Source organism: Chaetodon trifascialis, chromosome 19 (assembly GCF_039877785.1).
Source record: "Chaetodon trifascialis isolate fChaTrf1 chromosome 19, fChaTrf1.hap1, whole genome shotgun sequence".
Classification (NCBI taxonomy): Eukaryota; Metazoa; Chordata; class Actinopteri; order Chaetodontiformes; family Chaetodontidae; genus Chaetodon; species Chaetodon trifascialis.
In genome coordinates this window covers 18,063,661-18,085,530 of record NC_092074.1, presented here as the reverse complement: position 1 = coordinate 18,085,530, position 21,870 = coordinate 18,063,661, and the positions used below count along the sequence as shown (strand labels likewise).

The 21,870-nt window shown below is 42.9% G+C and overlaps 1 protein-coding gene across 1 annotated transcript in view; it reads right to left on the bottom strand.

The window, feature by feature from the left end:
- rngtt (RNA guanylyltransferase and 5'-phosphatase) overlaps positions 1-21,632 on the bottom strand; it is an 82,926-nt gene extending 61,294 nt beyond the window's left edge. Inside the window, exons 1-8 of the mRNA XM_070987796.1 lie at positions 21,201-21,632; positions 19,878-19,987; positions 19,672-19,775; positions 19,494-19,582; positions 15,375-15,450; positions 13,510-13,762; positions 11,027-11,136; positions 9,877-9,978 (exon numbers count right to left, since the gene is read on the bottom strand). Coding sequence (XP_070843897.1) covers positions 9,877-9,978; positions 11,027-11,136; positions 13,510-13,762; positions 15,375-15,450; positions 19,494-19,582; positions 19,672-19,775; positions 19,878-19,987; positions 21,201-21,264 — 908 coding nt within the window. The 5' untranslated portion in view covers positions 21,265-21,632. The remainder of the gene's footprint in view (positions 1-9,876; positions 9,979-11,026; positions 11,137-13,509; positions 13,763-15,374; positions 15,451-19,493; positions 19,583-19,671; positions 19,776-19,877; positions 19,988-21,200) is intronic.
- Positions 21,633-21,870: the final 238 nt, after the last annotated feature.

The window sequence follows — 21,870 nt, the reverse complement described above, 5'->3', positions numbered from 1 at the left end:
AAATGTTTAGTGTTTGATCAACGGACTGGACTGATCACTGAGCTGGCAGGCATTGTGGGCAATTTCAAATGAGGGACTGCAAACAGACGAAATCCTTGATCCTCCCTTCTGTTGGTTCCCGAAGACAAGAAAAGAACAGAGAAAAGATGGGCCACGCCCAAAAACACAGGCACCATTGTTGCCTTTGTGTTATCCTCCAGTATATTCTTCAACTGTTACAACAATAAGCGTTCGCCGCTCAAAGAGCTTCATCCAACTATTTTGTTAACACTGCAACTTCTGTTAATTTAAAAATTACAAGGGTTTTCAAAGCACATTATTTCCATATAGATGTATTTGGATGTGATGACTGTCAGCATGTGCTTCTGTGATATTAGCATAATCCCAGAAGTGCGGGCCAATTAACACAGCAGCAGCATTTCTTACACTGGGATCGAGTCTCTTCACTGACAGTGTGGACCAGGGGAACAATTACAGCCACCAAAGGCTGCTCCAATGTACCTACGGGCATGTGAGTGCTGTTTCAAGACAGGCCTGAAAAAGTGTGACTCTGTCCTTTACACACACTTGCAGGCTTCAGGCTCTTGAGAGGCAACAGAGACTTGGGGCGTATTCACACCTGCCTTGAACTAAACCAAAAAAATCGCTGGTGCGGACCTTTTGGGCTGGTGTGAATACAAACCATCGAACTCTGGTGCGGACCAAACAGCCGGACCGAGACCCAGCCGGAGAGGTGGTCTCGGTTCGCTTCCAAACGAACCCTGGTGCAGTTCGCTTGATATGTGAAAGCGACTGCACTAGGTCCGACCCATTTCTAAAAATTACATGCCTTTTTGGGCGCTACAGGCTCCTGTTGCTGCGGGCATTATGTTGTGCCAAACGCCTCTGATGCTCCAAAAGTTTGTAACTGTATGAAACTAATCAATATAAGCACAATGAGTGCAACATACTGAATCTCCATAATCTCCATAGTTTGTTTTTCACCGGCATAGCTCCTCACCCACTTTTTTTACCGCATTACCCCGCCCCCAACCGTTTTGTCCAATGATTGAACGATCTTTGCAAACATGTGGGCTTGTTGACAAATTCTGGGGCTCTTGCAAAAATTGCAATGTGAAAAGGAACCAAACCAATTTTTGTATTTCGGTTCAAACCAAAGACAGCGGACCAAAGGACTTTCCTGGTCTGAATACGTTCTAAGACGTTACAGCTAAAGCAGCAACAACATAATGTACAAAACAATGGCAGTAAGCAAAACTGGCCATTAGCATTTTCTAGAGCCCAAAGTGGCAACAGTGGTTAACAGTGATATAAAACCTAGAAAAGCAGCTGATCCTCACATTTGAGAAACTGGACCCAACAAATGTTTGGCATTTTTCTTCAGAAATGACTTCTGACTTTCATTTTTAATGAATTAAGTCCTTTGAGGCAAGATGTTGTGAGGAGGAGCGCCATAAAACTGTTCATCGCTTGACTGTAAAAAAAAACCCAAAAAACACAAATGTAAATTTTCTGCAATCTGGTGGCTTCATTACACAACCTCTTATGAACCCAATTACACTTTGCAGGCTGCCTGCTGCTCTTTAACACAAAATACCAAGTGGGGAATAAAGCAGGATGAACTGACGCCCTAATGAGCAACTACAGTCCTGCTACGCTTCCAAAGGTTAAGCATCCTAATCAATGCTGCTGAAAATGGGGGCTAATTATCTTTTAAGCCGTGAAAATGGACAGAAAACGTACAAACAGTGAGATAACACAGGCTGAAGGGAAGCGCGAAGATGACAGAGATGGATTTGAGATTAACGACTTCCCCACAGACGAAGACATGGATTCCTCATAGCTGCTGTGACTCTGCGCCATTATCACAAAGGGATTAGATGTAATAAATATGCTATCAATACCAGATGGTTCAAAGTGGGAAACTTGACAAGCTGCCAAGAATGAGTGTGTGCAGAATAACACACTGGCTGTCAAAGGTAAGGTGGAACGGCGGTACAGTCGTAACACTGTCGCCTCACAAGGTCCCGGGTTCGATTCCCGCCTGGTGCTCTGTGGGCGCTGGGGGCGTGTCCTCCACCATGCCTTCGAGGATATTACAGGGTATCCTCCATAAAAAAATCCCCACAAGAAGATCACCACCTGACCAATAGTGACAAGAAGGAATTGGTCCCCGGACGCCGCTGTCGGCTGGCAGCCCACCGCTCCTGGTCTGCCGCGGAGGAGGGACTTCCAGGATGGGTTAAATGCGGAAGAAGCAATTTCACCAAAGCATGGCATTTGCATGTAGTGTTGTTGTGTTCACCGAAGTGTAGCATATGCATGTTGTGTTGTGTGATCAATAAAGTACATCTTAATCTTAATCTTAAAAAGCAGAATTGTGCCTTTTTATTATCAATTAATCTGCTTAATATCTTTGTTAGTTCTATAAAATGACAGAACATGTTAAAAACACATTGCCCTGGAAAGTCAAACTGACATCTTCAAATTGGTTGTTTTGTCCAGCTGTCAGTTATTCAGTTTACAATAATATAATAAAAATCCTCACTGGGATTGCTGGGACCAGAGGATTAGTCCTGCATTACCATTGGCCATGGCAGAGCGTACAGCAGCTGGCAGAACAAAAAACCAGCCGAGGTTTGTGTGTTTGGTGAGCAGAGTCGAAGGTGAGCAGGTACGCTGGAGGTGCAGGCGAGCGGCGGAGGGGTGGGTGGAGACAGAGGCAGGGAGTGTTTAGATCCACGCTTACTAAATGAAGGCACAGGGACAGAGTTACACCAAAGCTGAGATGAGTTTTTATGGGTTTAATCAGTCACAAGAGGAACCTTGACGTTTCTGTGCAAAAAGATGCATGTTTTTAAACAGCAATATGAAGCCAGACACAAGATAAAGTGCATTTCTTGAGAGGGTCTTTTTCACTCGGAGGCGCAGTATGGTGTAACATTACCGCTGAGTTCTGAACGAATGACTGCTTTCAGTTGACGGCGCAATCTTTCAAAATGGCAGCGAATACGGAGTTACTGCTGCAGAAGCTGGGAGGAGATGAGAAGAGAAGGAAGCCATCAGCTTCACAAACAGCTCCTACTTTTGAGAAATGCTCTGTTTTTTTTGTACCTCAAGGAATAAAAGCGGAGGTAGGTGGCACTCCCTTAACAGTGAGCTGGTGTTCATTTCAGGAGGGGCTTTTGTTTCGGGGAGGGGGAGGGGACATACTCAAATGCTTCTCAAGCAGACGGGCCAAGGAAAGAGCTAATCATAACCCCCGATGCGCTCTTCAGTATGATAGGAGGCTGGGAGAGAGCTCAGAGCGATGATTTTGACCCCCCCCCCTTTCCCCCTCCAGTCAGGAAAAGAGAGAGCAGCAAAAAACATTAGCCTTAGGATACAAGTCAGGGTCATCCAGAAGTCTTGTGGAAACTGCAAGGAAAAATCAGAAATGTGGGAGGGGAAGGAAAGGATGGTGAGTGGGCCGGATATGGCTGCACTTATGGGATGGACACAATGAAAAGCATTACAAAGACGTAACAGGAAAAGCCTGGATGGCTCCGTTTAAGCAAATGGCGATTCCCACAGTTAGGGAGCTCCTCTTGTGCAAAGGGATACGTTTTATCATCGAAAAGAACGAGCGTCGGAGAGGATCAAACAGACAGGCAACGCGTCACAACAGAGAAGATGTGTCAACCAGAGAGGACACAACAGGTCGGCGCTGAGCAGAAGTGGTTCCCCCGCTGTCTAATTGGCCAGTTAGCCATGGCTAACGCTGTCAAGTATGTTCAGAAGAAAGCAGGGGGAGACCATTAGTGCTGTGTAACTCCCAGTGGTCCTCTCCTTCATCAGCTTCACTATCTTCACCCCCTCCTCACTCTCACTCTCTCTCTCTCTCTGAAGTTATGGTACCAGCATCTCTTTTTATGGGCCGTCGGAAAACATTCAATCCAGCGTGCTCCTTTATTCACATGAGTGTGCGTCCCTCCCCGCCCGCTCTCTCCTTCCCGCTCCTGTCGTCTGATGGGTGCTGAGACCCTCAGTTTTTAGCGTCGTCCCTGAGGCCATTCCCCCGAGCACTTTATCCCTAATGAGGCGCAGGTCGCCATTGTGTGGGCTTTGCCATTCTAGTCTCACGGCCTGACTGAGAGCAACCGAGCTCCAGGGGAGGTTTTAGATCAGATCCAGCAGCTTTGCACATCATTAGCGACCCGTCAATGGGAAGGACTTAAGCCCAGAAAGGCCATGTTGATTTCTCATTTGGATGTGAAATCAGACATATCCATCTTCCAGTGTTGAGGGGTACACGCAGCACATGGTGCATACTATATTCCTCGGTTTGATGTGGTGCTGCTCTAACATTTATTGAAAAGGTTATATGCAGAAAGTAACCTTGCTAAACTACGGAGGACATTTGCTCATAAATAAAATGATCTGAGTTCACATTTGATAGACTTAAACTAGAAAGCTGCTCTGGCTGAATTCTTCGCCCCATTTACCCAAAGGCAACTCTAGTGTTGGCCCTGTGGGGACGGTCACATTCACTGCATGAGAAACAGCCATTGATGCTTCCCATTGTGAAACTAACCAGTTAGGGCTTGATCCTTTACGTTGTTTTCTCCCGTAAAACCGAAGAACCCCATTTGAAAACACTTAAGATAAAGCACGAACCTCACATTTATACCGCTGTTTGGCAAATACACTTGTGCTTTGCTTCTCTGGCTCCAATAAGGAGCTGCTACCCCAGGTTTTACAATAAAAAGATAAGAATCTCAGAGAAGTACAAACTGTCTCCTGAACAGCAGTTAATACGTGCTCGACAAAGCTCCACCAACCCACATTATAACTTTTGCAACACACGTCGCAGCGGTTTCTTTGACAGAGAGCATCACTGAGCAGGTGTAATAGTAAACATAAATGTGCAGTAGCGCAGTTTACAAATTCCCTGTGACACAATTTCTACCTTTGTGAGCTGAAATTTGTCCCGTGTTCATTCAGAGCCACGGATGCACAAAGTCGCAATAAGCAGCCTTAAGTTTTAGTAACGTTATTAACCTGAGAAGAAGGCTGCTGTCTGGTGTACATGCACCTGACTAAGCAGGGTTCTAGACAATATAGATTAGCTCAATTAGCAACAGAAAGCAGCTATGTTGTCTCTTAAACTCAAAAGATCTAACCTGGCACATCAAAGAAAGCACTGGGTTATTGATCCCTCGTTTTAAAGGAGTGACTCAAGTTGTAGTTGTGGGTGGAAGAAGAGCATTAAGAAAGCCAAAGTCTTTCTCAGGTCCAACTTCTCTAATAAAGTCGAAGTTGAGCAGCAATGTTTGTTTAACGTCCTGAGGGCATAATTGGCCCCTCTCCCTCCTCCTCATCCTCTCCGGGGCACAAACCAATCTAGCCCTGACAGGCGGCTCTACAGCAAGACGATTAAAAACCCACTTCGCCCGACGTTTCCCCTCTTGGCAAATTCACTGGTTTTGCTGTCCTTTCCAAAGCCCATTAGAAGCCACTTCTTCCTGGGAGATAGTGGGCAGTGACAGCTCTCTCACTGTATGACTGCTCTGTGCATCAGGGAAGGGCTGCATTATATTCTTAGGTAAGAGGGGTCGGGTCAGTACTTTGCCACCATATTGTCTGGTATTGTGCTATTGAGCAAGGCAGTTTAAATGTCAGAACGCTGCTGCTTTGCCTGGTGGTCAGAAGACAAGGCTGCAGTTGTGCAACGGAACCATTCATGCGGTCACAAGGACCGCTTCAGGAAATCACTCCTGCCCCGAGCCATCACACTTTACAATAGAAACATGAACAGTTAATCCATGAAGCTCACAGCCTCTTGTGTTTTTACATATTACTTTTACATATATATCTGCACTACTGCAATACCGCACATTCGGTCCACTTGCACAAAGTTTTTTGCTGTAAATACTGTTTATATACTTAGTTATATTGTATTTTTACTATATGATATTAAATAATATGTATTATATATTATAATACATATTATATAACTAGATTTAGTTTTACTTTTATTTTTATTACTGTTTATATTTTGTGTTACTTTTTCTAAATAATTGTGTGTACATCCTGTGTTTGCTGTATGTTTAATTGCTACTGCAACAAAATAATTTCCCAAATTGGGATCAATAAAGAAACCGTCTAAGTCTAAGTCTGCTGGAGAGTTAGCTGCTGAAAATGAACACGTTTGCTCACCTGACCTTTTCCTGCAGAAAATACGCTTTTGTAGGAAATAAAAAAGGGAAATTGCTCATTTTAAAAGTAAAAATGACCAGAATTAGAATGGGAAACTTTCTTATCTTCACCCAGTAACAAAAAAAAGCCAGAGGGATTAATATATGTAATGCTTAAATGAGAACCTGTGGCGACAGGCAAAGCGAAAAATCTTTACAGACCACCTTGAAGAGACAAATTTCCCATTAAAAACACATTCCAGGTCTTAAAAATGCCACTGGCTGGAATGTAGCGCATTTATTAAGAAATTCTCTGCACACTCGACGCAGCGCATGACAAGAATGACAAAGTGAGATCACACTGCGCCGCCGCAATCAGCAAATCTCAATGAAATTGTAGGAAAACTCAAGACTCATTCATTTCATTCCGATGCAAGTCCTTGCCATATTACAGCTATTTTTTCACACTTCTTCATCAGTAGAGAGATTCTATGATCAATACAGACCAAGAAATGGTGATTAAAAGTGGATTCAATCTCCTATTGTAGTGTTTGCTTATATCCACTGATCCCAGAAGAGCTCACGCCCTTCTGGTGTTTGTTGTCCATCAATCTGAGATACTGTGCAAACTTAATGAAGACACACACCAGCGGAATTTTAATCACGGGGAATAAAAAAAAAAAAATCTGATGGATTTTTTTTTCTGTACCCAACAGTCTCTCATTATCACTTATTTTGTGCAAATTCAGTTTTACACAAAAGCCAAACTTGAAAGAAAGATGTGCTTATTTTGCTGGATAAATTAAAGAAGCATAATGGTTCAGGCGAGATGTGCTTTTAAAAAAGAAGACGAAGAAGAAGCTGTGATCCATTACTCACTTCAGGAGAATAAAGCAATATCAGATCAACAGCAGGGAGGAATAGACTGTCCCTCACAGATAAAACAAAGACTGTTTGCTTTCAACAGGTGCCGATAAGATTTCCTCATCGAGGAGCACAACTTTGTCATGTGCAGACCAGAGCGAGGCTACAACTGTGTGACACACCTAACAGCAACGTGTCCATCCTGTCTGTAAAGTTCTACAACCTTTGTAAGACATATTGTAGAGTTTGTGAGTCAATTTTCCAAGAAAAAACTACAGAATGAAACAACGCTGCTGTCAGCTTGAGGCAGACAGAAACACCAACAGGGGACTGGCACCATACTGACAAAACACAAAGACAATCATCAAAGTTTAGCATCTCAAATCAAACCTTTCACCATGTAAACACACTGAAGTTGAGGTTGTTTACACACGGCAGGAAATGAATAGCAACTGCAAAGTTTCTGTCGCTGGGTGTCAACAAACTTCATGACCTCGCAGATGTTTTATGAGGACACATATTTCTTCACAATAAGAAATACGGTTATACTTTACTGCTCTTCATATGAGTTGGGGAAGTTTTACTGCGCATCAAGCATCCAAGTTTTTCCAAGGAAGTGAATTTGCAAGAAGGGCTGCATGTGTTACGGCAGCACTAACAAATGTAGAGCTTCATGTTTTCAGAAGCCGCTTAGCTTCCTGTAAGACACACATAAACAGACACACAGAAAGGGTCAAATTAAACTTAGGATAAATGAATTAGTCTCTTTCAATTAGACTCAAGCACAGTATGTTCTGGCTAGACTAAATTACTCTGGTGGGTGGACCTGTTTGTGTCACAGATGGAGCCAGAGCTCACATCAAAGACATCGTCGTTTCCCTGAACTCTAAAAATGATGTAGCACCAATATTATCTTAGAAAAACTACTCAGGACTACATAAACGCTAAGTCTGTTTTTCTACATTACTCAACAAATTCAACTAAAAACCCAAACCATCAACGTGTTAGTCCGCCTCTCGAAACTTTCTGCCTCCGCTACTCCGTCTGCAGCGATCAGCACCAAGCCCACTCGATCCTACGTAAAGCTTAAAAACAGCTAACAAAAATACAGTTCCTGCACTTGTAGGTGTTGGATCTGATCAGTCTGCCTTAAATCATGTGTTCTGAATATCTGTTAATAGGGCTTGTTTTTTTGTTTGTTTGTTTGTGCTGTCTTCTTTCTTCTTCTTGTAAAAGACAATAAAGCAATGTTTGCACATGTTGGGGACTATTTTCAGCAGCGGATTCATTTTTAGTGCTCTGCAGAGTGTTTTCAGCTGCAGGACAGCAGACTGGCTCAAAGTACGATGCCTCATGTTTGTCATGATGGCTCACTGATGTGTTTTTGACTGTTTTTGGAAAGGCTGGAAGTCTATGGCACTGCTCTGGCTGCACTGGCAATAGTTGAAGTTTATGCGATTTCTCTTACAAAGCTCCAAATCACGAACTTATCTCAGTGGGCTTTCCAATCTGTACAACACACAACACCCCTGATACTTGGTTTTAGGATAAATTCATTACAGTAAGAAAAATATGAAATACCGCCAACCTTATCCCTTCAGGCACAACCTGACCAGATGGCTGATGGTCAGTATGTATCAACAGACCCTCTGTGTACGAATCTTCTGCATAACAACTAATGATTATCAAATTCACCAAAACTATTGGAAAGTGTTATTTTCATGTGCTTCTTGTTTTGAAATTAGCTGCTTTGTTAAATTCTGGAACTTTGTTGTTTTGGCAGGTGTTTTTGATGCACTAGTGGAGTCGAGCAGACAAGATGGTGTTCTTCACCGCGCACATACTTTCCATTTCCTGGATTTGCTTGTTTGGATCACCAGAAGTAAGATTTTATACCTTATGCCGATAAGGTGCGTCTCTTGTGTTTTCAATAGTAACTTCAGCTTTGTGTTGAACTCCTTTAATGTTCAAAGTATATCATATTCTCAACATAGCACCTATGCTGCAGCTGAGTGATGACTCATACCTAGCATACGATGTGTGTGTGTCTCTCCCTCTCTTGGTTTCTCATGACTGAGGAGAGATTGTTCAGGTGGCTGGAGGGAAAACAGGGCAAAGGACAAGAGCTCGAGGCGGCAGAGGCAGAGCTCTCACTAAACAGACTTAAGAGTAAAATTTTCTAACGACACGCTCAAGCATTCGCAGACGTGGCGGTCGACGGCACACATCTGCAGCATCTTGGTCGAGCGCCAAATCTGTACTCTGGTCTCGCCCTTACAGGAAATTAAAGCACCAATATGTAAAATTCTGAAATTGACTGCAGTCATTAAATATTCACCAGCACATTTGCACCAGCGAGAGACACAGTGCTTCCTAGCAGGCTACTGGAATACTAAAATATCTTTTTATACCCTCAGCTTTCAGCTTTTGGCAAGAGAACCGTAAAACAAGAGCAAACAACAAACTCACCCCAAAATGTGACAGGTACGAAACAGTAATACACCGTCATCCTGTTCAAGTGAAGTCACTGTACAGTTCCACACCCCACATCTCCACGCTGCTATAAAATGACTGGCTGATTAGCTATATGAAGGTACAGTAATTAAAACCTAATGAGACACAGAAGCCATCTAAGTATTGCACTCAGTCTTGGCTAACAAGCCAGAAAGGTTAATTAACACCTCAGATACACAGAAATCTGACAGACACTGCCTCACTGTAGAGGTATCGAGTCTCAAAAGGAGCCTAATGAATGGGGAAAAGGGTGCCGTCGGTATTGATGTAAGTGAACGAGGAGTCAATTATTGTAAAGACGAGCCATGAACGATGGACCCACCGTGTGCCGTCGGCCTTCCAGCTGACCTTGTATGGATTCTGTTCCAGGAAACGAAGGTTTTGCCTGTCCATGGACACAGGCTGAGCGCCAGGGAAACCAGACCTGCAACAACAATGAACACACACACATCTGTCTTTTCAACTGACACTGATTCACTCAACTCTCACCACTCTGACCTCCAGCACTAATCTCTAGAGCGCAAGCCTAACCTACGATCGATGACCAGAGCCTCTGAAGATCGATGCTCCAAAAACACATTCCACAGGTAAACAGGTTGATTGGTAACAGGTGATGGTATCATGATTGTGTATGAAAGGGGCATCCTGGAAGGGTCAGTCATTCACAAGTGAGGTGAAGGAGATTACTACATGAGTTCATGAACACTTCATAAAACTGTTGTTGACAATTGTACCAGCTTACTATTTATGTTAATGCTTGATTTTTTTTTTAACTGTTAAACATGTATTTTATTTCATCCATCCATTGTCTATACCCGACTATCCCTTTTCAGACTATCCCAGCTGTCAACGGGCAAGAGGCGGGGTTCACCCTGAACCGGTCGCCAGTCGATCGCAGGGCAACATATACAGACAAACAAACATTCACGCTCACACTCACACCTAAGGAGTCACCAATTAACCTAATGAGCATGTTTTTGGTCTGTGGGAGGAAGCCGGAGTGCCCGGAGAGATCCCACCCATGCACGAGAAGAACATGCAAACTTCACACAGAAAGGCCCTGCCCGACCCGGGATTGAACCGGCGACATTCTTGCTGTGAGGCATGCGCATTACCTGCTGTGCCACCGTGCCACCATGTCGATAGTGTCAACATAACGATATTTAAGCAGCAACAGGTACAACAAAAAAACAACAACTTTAGTAGTGGAAAGAGCAGCATGGAGTGTTACAACAAGCAGCAGTAGAGCTACAGCTGCATGTCTCTCCAGGAAAGAAAAATCTATTCCTGACTCTGCCAGCTGTCTGAAAGTGTCAAGATCTTAAAAACAAAAAAAAAGGAAAAGGAAAAAGAAGGTGATTTACAACAAATGAGTCACTCCCAGCGCAGTACAGTACACCCACGTACAGTATGCGAACAGACACACACAGTTTCCCAGAGGGGTATGGAGGAGGGTGAAGGGAGCTTCTTACCTGTCCCACTCAGTCATCTCCTGACACTTTCTTCGGATCTCTCCTAGTTTGGGCTGCGTGGTGACCTGCGTGACGCCTTTCACCGTGATGCCTTCGAGAAAAACTGCACCCTGGGAGGAAAAACGAAGGAAAACAGAAGGTTGAACTTGGATTGAATTTAAAGAGACACCCTCCCACACATGCAAAAAAAAAAAAAACATTTTAAATACCACTGTTTCTTACCAAACAGCTGCTTTTTTGCTTTATGTATCACCGTGTGCAGAGACCACAGGTAGAAATATTAATAAATCCAGTTTGTCCTTCTGACCTCTCCGCTTTTAAAAGCATTCCCATCTCAATCATTTTATGAATCCGCCTCATATACCCAGTTCCTCTGCTTCAGGGAACTAGACGCTGAAGCCTCTCTCCTCACCCCCTCACGACCTTCACCCGTTTATGCAGGTCTCATCTAACACTGATGACGTTTGCTGCATTCCTATATATGATTCCTTCTTATTCACCTTAGCTCCTAATCTCACTTATTTCTCTCTCATAATGACCCTTTTACCCTCATTCTGCCCAAATGCGTCTTGCTAAGCGTTATAATATGATAATGCATGCCAATTAGAACAGAAACAGATGTGGTATGATAATACGTGTCAGCCTAGGAACCACCAGTGCATGTGTTTTGTGTATGAATGGCCGCACTGCGAAGAGAACGCCCCGTCACGGCTCACATAAATCTCATTCTCTATTTTTAAACCCAGAGGGACTCGAGTGCATAAGACCGCTTAACTCCGCTCATCAGCACACTTTAACACCAAATTAAACCTTGTTCATCGGGCCAGGTGAGAACAAAGCCATTTGGGTAACTGCACATAATTCAACTGCAGGTTTTTTGAATCTGGAGAGCCTCGTTGAAGATAGGGCTGGGCAAAATGGCAAGAATACATTGGATATTGATGGATATTATGTCAAATGTATCCAAAAATCACATAAATAATCTCATACTCAAAGCAATGAACTGCTATGCTTTACACAAGGCGTAATTCCTCATGAGTAACAGTGTTTCAGCCGTTTTCAGTCTTGCGCAAGTCTGACTGAACAGATGCGCTCTGGTTTTAATTGATCCAGCTGTCTACACGGGCCAGACACTTTAAACCTCTCTTTTTCATTTTACGCACAGAGCTAGAGACTGTGTGGGGCTCTGAGCGCTGCCAAAATGCAGGTGACCTGCAACTCAATGCTGTGAATGAACACCGTCCTGCGTGGACACCATGCAAGTCAAAAACTTCCGTTCCTGTGTGTGAAAATGTGAACTGTTGCTTTTCTGTGTCACATATGGCAGCGAATTGAACATATTTGGGGTTTTGGACCATTGTTGTGAAAAAACAAACATATTTGAATGCATCAAATTGGGCTCTGAGAGATGAAATGATGAAATGGTTCGGACATATTGCAGCACACAAGCCCTCCGAGACAGATCAGATCCCATAGACTCCAAATATCTCTAACCCTGCGAGATGGGGGAAACTTTCCCATCACAAACTGTAGCCACATGACCGCCACTCCTCAGAAGCAAATCATCGATTAATCTTAGCATGTTTAAGAAGAACCAACGCAGTTTTTAGATTTCACATCCAAACTGAAGTGTTTCATCTGAGCAGATTTCAGGACTCTGAGGATGGCCTACAGCCAAAACGTCAGCAATGAGAAATTCATTAAATGTGAGGCTCCACAGGCATTGTTTGCTTTGATGCCGTGCCAACTTTTTCCTACTTTTGAACAGACTTTCGGACGTTTCTCTTCATGGCAACTGAACGCGGTCGGACTCTGAAGCAGGCCACTCAACCAAGAGACAGTTTTCCTTGATGAAAGTGAAGTAATGCCGCCTGAAGGAGCTGCTGCTGCTCTCGCTTCTTCCCCAAGACCTGTCTGCTGTATAACTCGACTATTTGATTTGCTTTGATTCAGGTTTTCAGGGAGCTCTTTGCAAATAAAAGGCAAAGAAATACTCAGTGTTTATATTTGGATGTAATTGTAATTTGTACAAAATCTGTTTTGATTTACTTTGTGCTGTTAAAACATTGCTTTTGTCTTTCCACTGCCTCCGACTGACAGATTTAAATGGTAAACTATTCAGAATTAGTCCGCCTGAGAGGATCAGCTCAATGTAAACGGAAGAAAACCTGATTAGATGCAACTGGAGATGACTCAACGCTTTCAGTTTCGCCCAACTGCACTGATGACAGCTTTACATAAAGACAGAGGAGGCGGCCTTTATCTAATCAAAATTACGCCTTTGCCAGCAGCTGATTTCTGCAAATTTAAACATCAAATTTACTGGATTATTATACTGTAAATAACAGAAGAGGCTCATCACTTAGAGGAGCAGCCTCCCTGTAGACCCTTGATCACTCTGCGTGAGCTCCATGTCATGCAGAGAGGGACCAGCGGATTTTCCACTTAACAGTCCATTTCCTGCAGCTCCCCGGAAGTCTCACCAGTTTCAGCTTCTCCTTCTTTCGTTTGCCTGGCGCTGACCCAGAGGAGCTGGGGCCCGACTCCTGGCCAACAGCATTGCCGTCATCGTCCACCTCCCCGTCGTCGTCGTCTTCGAAGCACCAGTCAGGGAGCGCGGGGGCAGGGGGCGCGTCCTCCTCATCGCCATAGCGACGGAAAAGCTCTTTGAGGTAGTCTCCCTTGTAGATCCCCGGGGCCCGGGCCTTGCCGAAAGCAGCCACAGCTGCCTCGACGCTGATAAGAGACAGCAAACACAGACGGGCAAAGCCTTAATTTTTTTTTTGGTAAGTACAGTTTTTAGGTTTTTATGTTCCACCTTTGCTCTATCTCTCATGCCGTCTGTTTATCTTAACTAGAGCTGCAACGATTTGCTGCTTAATCAAACAACAATGCATCAGCAGTTATTTATTATTTGATCATTTCTGTGTCTCAAATGTGGGACTTTTTCCATGTTTACATGATAGTCAACTGAACTGGGGCTGCAGCTAAGGATAATATTCATTACACACTATTCAGACATCAGTTATTTTCTTGATTAATTGTTGTTTAGTGGCAAACAATGTGCATGGCGTAAAAAAGGTTGGGGGCCTATAAAACAGTGAAATCGCCATCACAATTTCAAAGGTGAAGTCAACAAAAGTCATCACACGAACGCACGCTGCTGGAGGCCGAATCCAGTGGTGACGAGAAGAATAAATATTTCAATAAATGCATAAACAAACCACTCAGTTGAATGCTAAAATCCTGTAAACACAAGCAAAATAGCTGCCCCAAGTGTACCTTTTGCTCTGAATCGTCTACCCAGCCTGCCAGTTCCTACTCACTGCTGTGGGTGTGTGTTTCGTGCTACTGTGTTAGCTGCTGAACCAAAGTGTGTCAGCTCAGGCGGTGCAAGCTGGAGCGCCGCACATCACCGTCATCGCTAACCATATCCAACTACCTCATGTCTCACTCACATGTAAGAAAACATCACCGCAATGAATGCAAACAACAAACGTGGCTGTTCTCAGTACTCACAGGTGTCAGCCAGCATGTTAGCATTGGAAAACTTTCGGCTGCATGTTCTCAGCCATTCTTGTGCGACTAGTTCGCTACAGCTTCAGCAATACATCTGCCTAACCTTGTGGAAGAGTCCTGTCATGTGCAATGAGTGCACGGGCAGAGTGCACACAGGTTGGCAGGTATGCAGGTAGGCTGGCAGGCTGCATTTCATACGGGCAGAATGAAATGACGGGAAGGGTTTATTACAGGTCTGCAACAACCACAGATATTTATTTTAGCTGTTGGAATGAAATGAGAATTTCAATCGCTATTACAAAAATGCTTCTAAAATACCTTCCCTGCTCAAGCTTTAAGATCAAAAATAAACAGCAGATTATTCAATAATAAAAAAAATATCTTTAGCTGCAGCCCAATCATAACTCACTTGATGTTTAGAGCAGGTATGATAGTAAACTTGTAACACATGGAACTGTGCGAAGGCAGCACATGCTCTCAGATATTCATTACACAGGAAACAGTGGGCGGTGGGAGGGTTTTATCCTGCCTTCACGTCCACAGCTTCCAGGGATTCTGCGTTCTCAGACTGCTGCTCCACCTCTGACTAAAGGCACATCCTCAACGCCCACCCCCCTGCCAGCTGTTGTAAATTATTTAAGACCTCTGTCGTGGGGAGTCAAGCTCAACAGTTAAAAAAGACTGACAGGGGTGGGAGACTTGAAACCAGAGTAATGATGCAGGTCACTCGGGCTGTATGGTTTGTGTTGTCATGCATGACAGTAGTGAAGATTGTGAAACTGCACTTCCAGCAGTAAGAGTGACTGTGTGTGTGGGAGGGGGGGCTTACCTCCAGTCCATCTTCTCCACCAGGTACGCACATATCAGAAAGCCTGTCCGGTTGAAGCCATGCGTGCAGTGAACACCTTCAGGAGAGAAACAAGAGGCAGTACAGCGGTCAATCGCACAATTTAGGTCTATATTAAATATTAGGTATTTATAAGCATTTAACTTGGAGGTGTAATGGTAAAATATACAGCAAGTCTTAACATCACGCTATATTTTCCCCTCTTTATGCGCCACACCTTCACACTATCACTTTGATGTTGCTTAATGCAAGTGAGGCATCATTACTTCAACAGCCCTGTGGTTCAGCACAATCTTATCCAATGTGTGCCCCTCTCACATCAACAGCATCAGTCCTCTTTGAGATAAGCACGTTTGGAAGCAGGGGCATCACAGGCAGATCCCCCCCTCCTCACACGAAGGTCCTGCCTTTATACCCACACTAAAAGTTAGCCGTCGCACGCACAGAGGAGACCCAGAGATCGATGAGACATTCAGAGTGGATGAAAAGGGCACGGGATAAAAAGCAGAGAAAAACCATGCTCGTTATTTTGAAGTGAATTGGACTCGTCTGTCTGTTGGAGCACAAACTGAATTCCTGGGGAGGACGACTCCCCTGAGGGCATAAAAAAAAAAAAACCCTGAAGATTTTAAGTCATATTTGTTCACCGTTTCAAGAGAATGTTCGGCGAAAGGAAAAGCATTCCCATAATTCTCTAACAAAGTGATATTCTCACAAACAGGCGTCCTCCGACAGGTGCACAGCAGGGTTCACACCACACAAAATAAAACCATCATCCTCTCACATCTCCCCTGCGATGGAAGTTTGCCTGGCAACGCAGAGGCTAATGAAGATGATATGAGCCGACGTCAGCGGACGGGGATCACATTTACCAGCCCAACTGTCTAATTTGGACATGCGTGCCGCAGAGACAACAAAGCCTAATCACCAGCTGGCTAAAGACAGGACATCGCTGAGATGACATTCACACATTCTGCTCTGATGCTGGAGCGATTTGATTTACAAGCCCGGCAGCCGCTCGGAGGTAGGAACAGATCTGGACGGGATTAAAAGATGCTGGAGTGAGGTATGAGAGAGCACCCTGCTGCCACCAGTGTGAAAGTGCAACTTCAAAATTCACGCGTCCTTCGTGAGATCCCCTCCCTCCACCGCCCCGCTGCTTTTAGCACAATGTCACAGCAGAATATTATTCCAAACTTTTTTCTTTTCTTTGTTTTTTTTTTTTTAACTGAAAAGAAAATGAAAACAAGCTGCTTCAAAACAGGACAAATGAGAGAAGAAGATGCTGTTCCACCAGACCGCCCCTCAGCCCCTGGATTAGGCAGAACTTGAATTACTTAGGAACCGAGATCTCGAGACACCTCGTACCTCATTTGTATACATAACGCATATTTAATACAAGCACAATTATCTAAAGAATACCAATTTCAATTACAGCCGTACTGGATTTCTGATACAGATATCAACTTTTGAGTTTATAAAAAAATTTATATTATATATATACACTTTCTAAACTGTCTCAAACCTCGCTTGGCATTTCTAACTAACAACTTCATCTGACTTAGTGACACACCGATGCAATTCATAGGGGTGGGTGATACAGCCCTAAAACAATATCACGATATTTCAAGATATTTCTATGATAATGATATTTCTGACGATATGACAAAATATTGAAAAATACTTCCCTGTACTCAACCAGGTGATTCTGCTTGAGGTGTTGAAATAAGTTTGCTGTATTGTTGTTTAAGTCTTCTTGCACTTCTTACATATGACCATGGTTTGTTGTGCATCTGACAATCAGTAACCAATCCCCGTCCACGCTACTGAAAACGCCCCCTTTTTGGAACCAACTCCTCCACTATGGAGCTGGTAGCACTGTTACTTTCAGGCATGCTTGTTGTTGCTGTGCCAAAAGGTATGAAGTCATTACATCAAGGAGTCGGAATATTGGCTTTGTCACGATATGATTTTTTTTAAATCACAGTAAAAGCTACGCAGATATTATCGTGAACGATACGATATGGCCAGCCTCGACCAATATATCTGCAATAAGCTGATATTCGCTGATGTGTGAAATCTGGACGTGCTGCTCAGCTGTGCTGGCAACTATTTACACATGCATGAAGACGGTCAACATTGAGCTATCAGCACAGCATAATCTATTAACTTCACTTGAATGAAATGGAAAATAAAGCAAAAACATTGTTAAGCACATGCTGACCATTGACGGTAAGCCGAGTGATGTCAAGTGCATCCCTAACGGCAGTCTTTCCAGTAAGTTAAATATACAACATAATTGAAACAACAGTGCTAAAAAACTGCCCACATACAGAAGGCTACACAACTCCAAACCTTTTAAAGCAACTTTGCTTTGCCAGAGTTCAGGTTTGGTGTCTACTGGTGTCCTTTCACCTACACAGTGTTCAGTGGGAGAGGAGTGTTGTTTCTCATGTGCAACTCCCACACATAGAAATCCAACATAATGACTTGCACAACACTGTTTTGGTTTTTTAAGGATGCTGAACTGAGAGCCATGCACATCAGGTAGTGCATGTCCAATCTTTTCCAGTGACACATGAGCAAAGCTCCAGCTGCCACATACAGCTACTCTGTGACCATCAGCAGACGACTGGTTGTGCTGGCAAACCGTCAGATGTTTGAGAGTCTAACTATATGAGTAAAAACATGCTTACTGGAGGGAAAAATTGAGTGAACACTTTTAAATAAAACATGTAACCTCATGGCCATCTGCATATTTTTTTAGAGTAAGGCTGCCCTCTGCTGGACACATTAGGCAGTGCTACTAAGGACAATATAGTCATGCTCTTTATGGCCCAACATTTCAATAATCTAATAAAATAATGAAAATTCATGGTCATATTACCAACTTTTTCCATAGTTTCCCATGTTCAAAAATGAGCTTTAACCCTCAAAAAAAATGTATATGAATTACATCAGTGTTAATAAATGTGTTGCAGGCAGGAAAAAGATTTTACTAAAATCATGATCAATCATGATCATGACTCTTCTGCTGTTACTGTTCTGTGTCAGAAACAGAAAAAGAAAAAGAAATTTAGCTGTCAGAAATTAAACTAAACTATTATGTGGACCCAATATTATAAAATAATATGTATGCAAGTAAATATACAAGTACAGTTTAAGCTATTTACAGGAATGTCTTCTCACAGGACAGTTTAACATTAGTCTTTACTACAAAAAAGAGAGCCAATGTAATGTTTTCAGAGGCAAAGCAGAGGTGCTCTTGGTGCTTGTGCTTGAGATTCAAGGTTTTGGAGGTGTTACTCGGGCATTAAGATTCATACTGAGTGGGATGAATGGAAGTTTGAGTCTCTAAGGAGTAAAACTGTGGGGCGGCATACCATCAAGACAAAATCTAAATGAGTTATGAGGCATGAGTGAGGCAAAGCTGCTCCATCAGTCGGAGTAAATTATATATAAAGCAGACTCATTCATAGCGCCAGCTGCTTTTACACTCCCTGAAGTTCTACTTTCATTTATCTTCATATTCTACTGTGAGCTGAGGTGATACACAGTACTTCATGGATTTCAGTTGGAGGATTTCAGACAGAAGAGATGGGTAGAGGGGCTTCCCTCGTTCCATTAAACTGCACACAATTCTTTTCTTTCACTGAACAACACATCTTAACTACTAAATCTACAGTTAATTAAAGATTGAAGGAGCTCTAAAATGTTTCAAGGGAATAAGAAAAGTTCTGCTTTCGTTTCTGACATCTCGCTTGAGAAACTGATCAGTTCATCTTTTCCAAATATTCAAAGTTACCAAAAGTAAAAAAGAAAAACTGCAGTCAAAGCACTAAAAGAGGTGCAAATATAGCACTAAGATAAAATAATGCATTGACAGGTTCTGTTTCCTTCCTGTGCTTTACATCCAACAACACAACACACAGGACATGTGGTGCCAGTAGTTTTGATCCTACTGTTCCATGTCTGAGTATTAAATCTTTTAAAAGAGATGTTGTTATGTAAATGCAGACAAAGATGGGAGCTAAAATGACAAAAATACAAATGATCATCACTAATTCATGTGATTGCACTGTTGAGCTATGGTGTCCTTACCTATCAATTCTGTGGGATTCTTCTCCATGAAGTGTTCACACAGCCTGATGAACATTGCAGTTGTGTCTTTTGAAGGGCATTCCCCATGGCTGAAACACACAGCATGACATCTGCCTTATTACATGACCGCCGAATGCACTACAACATACAATTAGCTTAACTCATGACAAACTCGTACCCTTTACAATGAAGCTTCACGTATTTTATGCCATCTTTTTCGATATCGTTGCAGTCATAAAAGCGAGTAGTGTTCGTCAAATCCACAAGCAAACCCATTTTCACCTGAGAGAAGACAAAAAAGAAAGAACAATGACATGGGGTGATGTGGGTTTTATCAAGTTCAAAATACTAAAACAGCAGTTTAGTCTTCTCAGAGTTACTTACTTGCAGACTTTTTAAAAAGTTGGACAGCATGCTTGGATGAAACCTGTACTCTGCTGCAACTTGGTCATCATATCTGGGACCCAACATTGTTTTCATCGGCAGGAATTTACCTATGAGGGAAAACAAAAGTAATGAATTAGTGTTCCTCAGTATAACCCAACCTCATTCCCTGTAAAATTTTGTCAACAACTGTCACCATTACCACACTTGATTAAACTAAATCAGATGCCATCAAAAATTTGGAGGAAACACTTGACAAATCTGTTAGTTTCACAAATTAAAAAAACAACAACAACAAGGCGTTTGCGGAATAAGTACAAATCGAGGAGGAAGTGAGTACAGGTTTTAAACTGAGTGTGAAACAGCACATAAATGGTACTTGTGGTATCTAAGTAGGTTAATATACAATTAAAGTCTGGACCCAGTCCTGTGTACTACAACTTAAATAATACGTCTGGATTTAAACGTGCCACCGACAGACACTGAGCATCTGTCTAGGCTACTGCACTGGTGTAAAGCTGATGTGGAGTGGAGATATGTGTGGCAAAGCGAGATCCAAGTAAACATGTTCCATTCACACGGCGTTACCGGATAACGACCACTACTCAGCACCATGCACAGCCATGCTACTGCCCCGGTTTGTTTTGACACGTGATGCTTCGACAGCGATGCTAGCTCGATAGCACTTTCTCTTACGGGAAATACATAAAGGAAACACAGCCCCAAAATTCAGCTTTCGTTCAGTATTAAATTGCAATAGTTATCCAGCAAAAAGCGGGAATGTGTGCGAGGAGCTGGGCTTTGACACCCCGTTAGCCACAGTTGCCAAGTTAGCTAAACAACGCGCGCCCGAATAGTGTCACACCAAACTCCATTAAAAAAAAATGACAAATTTAAGTTGGCCTACAAGTGGCAAACGTGCATACTCCTTAATGAATGTCTGAGCTTCTACATTACATACTGTTATCCAGTGAGGTCAGCATTCCAGTTCCAGTTTAAATAAAATTATGTTAGTTTGGACTACACTGTTAGCTCACGTTGCTTTGTTGTGATGCTAGCTTTGCAATTTTTGTGTATTTGGAAAAAAAGGCAAAAAATCGCTAAGTGCTGCTTGCTGTTTCAGGACGTTTAGAATATCAAAAAGCGGATCATAACATTTCAGAGCAGACACCCTGTCATGTTCTATCATCATATGGGATGAACACAAATTGCACTACAATTATGGAGTTAATAGCAAACGATAGTAACGTTGGCAATGGCACCAACGCAACGTAAATTAAGGTGGTTAATCCAACGTTAACGCTTGGTTATCTTTTCTCTCACCTGCCACAGGCTGTCCTCTTCGGGGACAAGATCGCCATCGAGGAGGGGGTCCGGTGTGTGACATGTTCAGGAGAGGTTTGGTGAAGTGAATATTACTAGCTAGCCAGTGGCTTGATGGTCCCTCTCTTAGACCACGGTGATTCCTGGTTGTTGCTCACCCAAGCACCGCGGACTCAGGGCCCTTTAGCTAACGTTACTAGCTAATTCAGGAGATTCATCCAACAACTACAAGCCCGACCAACATTCTGACGGGCCGGCAGACATTTACACGAACCATATAGCGTTACGACTCACGGTTAATTGACATCCCAAAAATAATGTTTTCTTTTCCGTTTAGTTTTCTTAAATCCAGATTGTTAGCAATTAGCTAGCACAGCGTCACTCCAGTAACTAAACGTGCTAGCTAGCTAGTGCTACACTGGCTAGTCTTCTACTTCTGCTTGTTAACGGCTGTAGTTCAGACGACAGCCTGCGTCATACTGCCACCTGCAGGTGCATACGAGCAAGTGCACAAAACTACAAAAGTCATGCTTTAGGATCAGTCACGTGTACTATATATACTATATGTACTATACGTGGATAATAGATTTATCCACGTATTATTTATGTATGTATTGTATTTAGTTCCCAGTCTTATAACTTTTGCAAGTTGTTAGTCGATTTTTTTAAT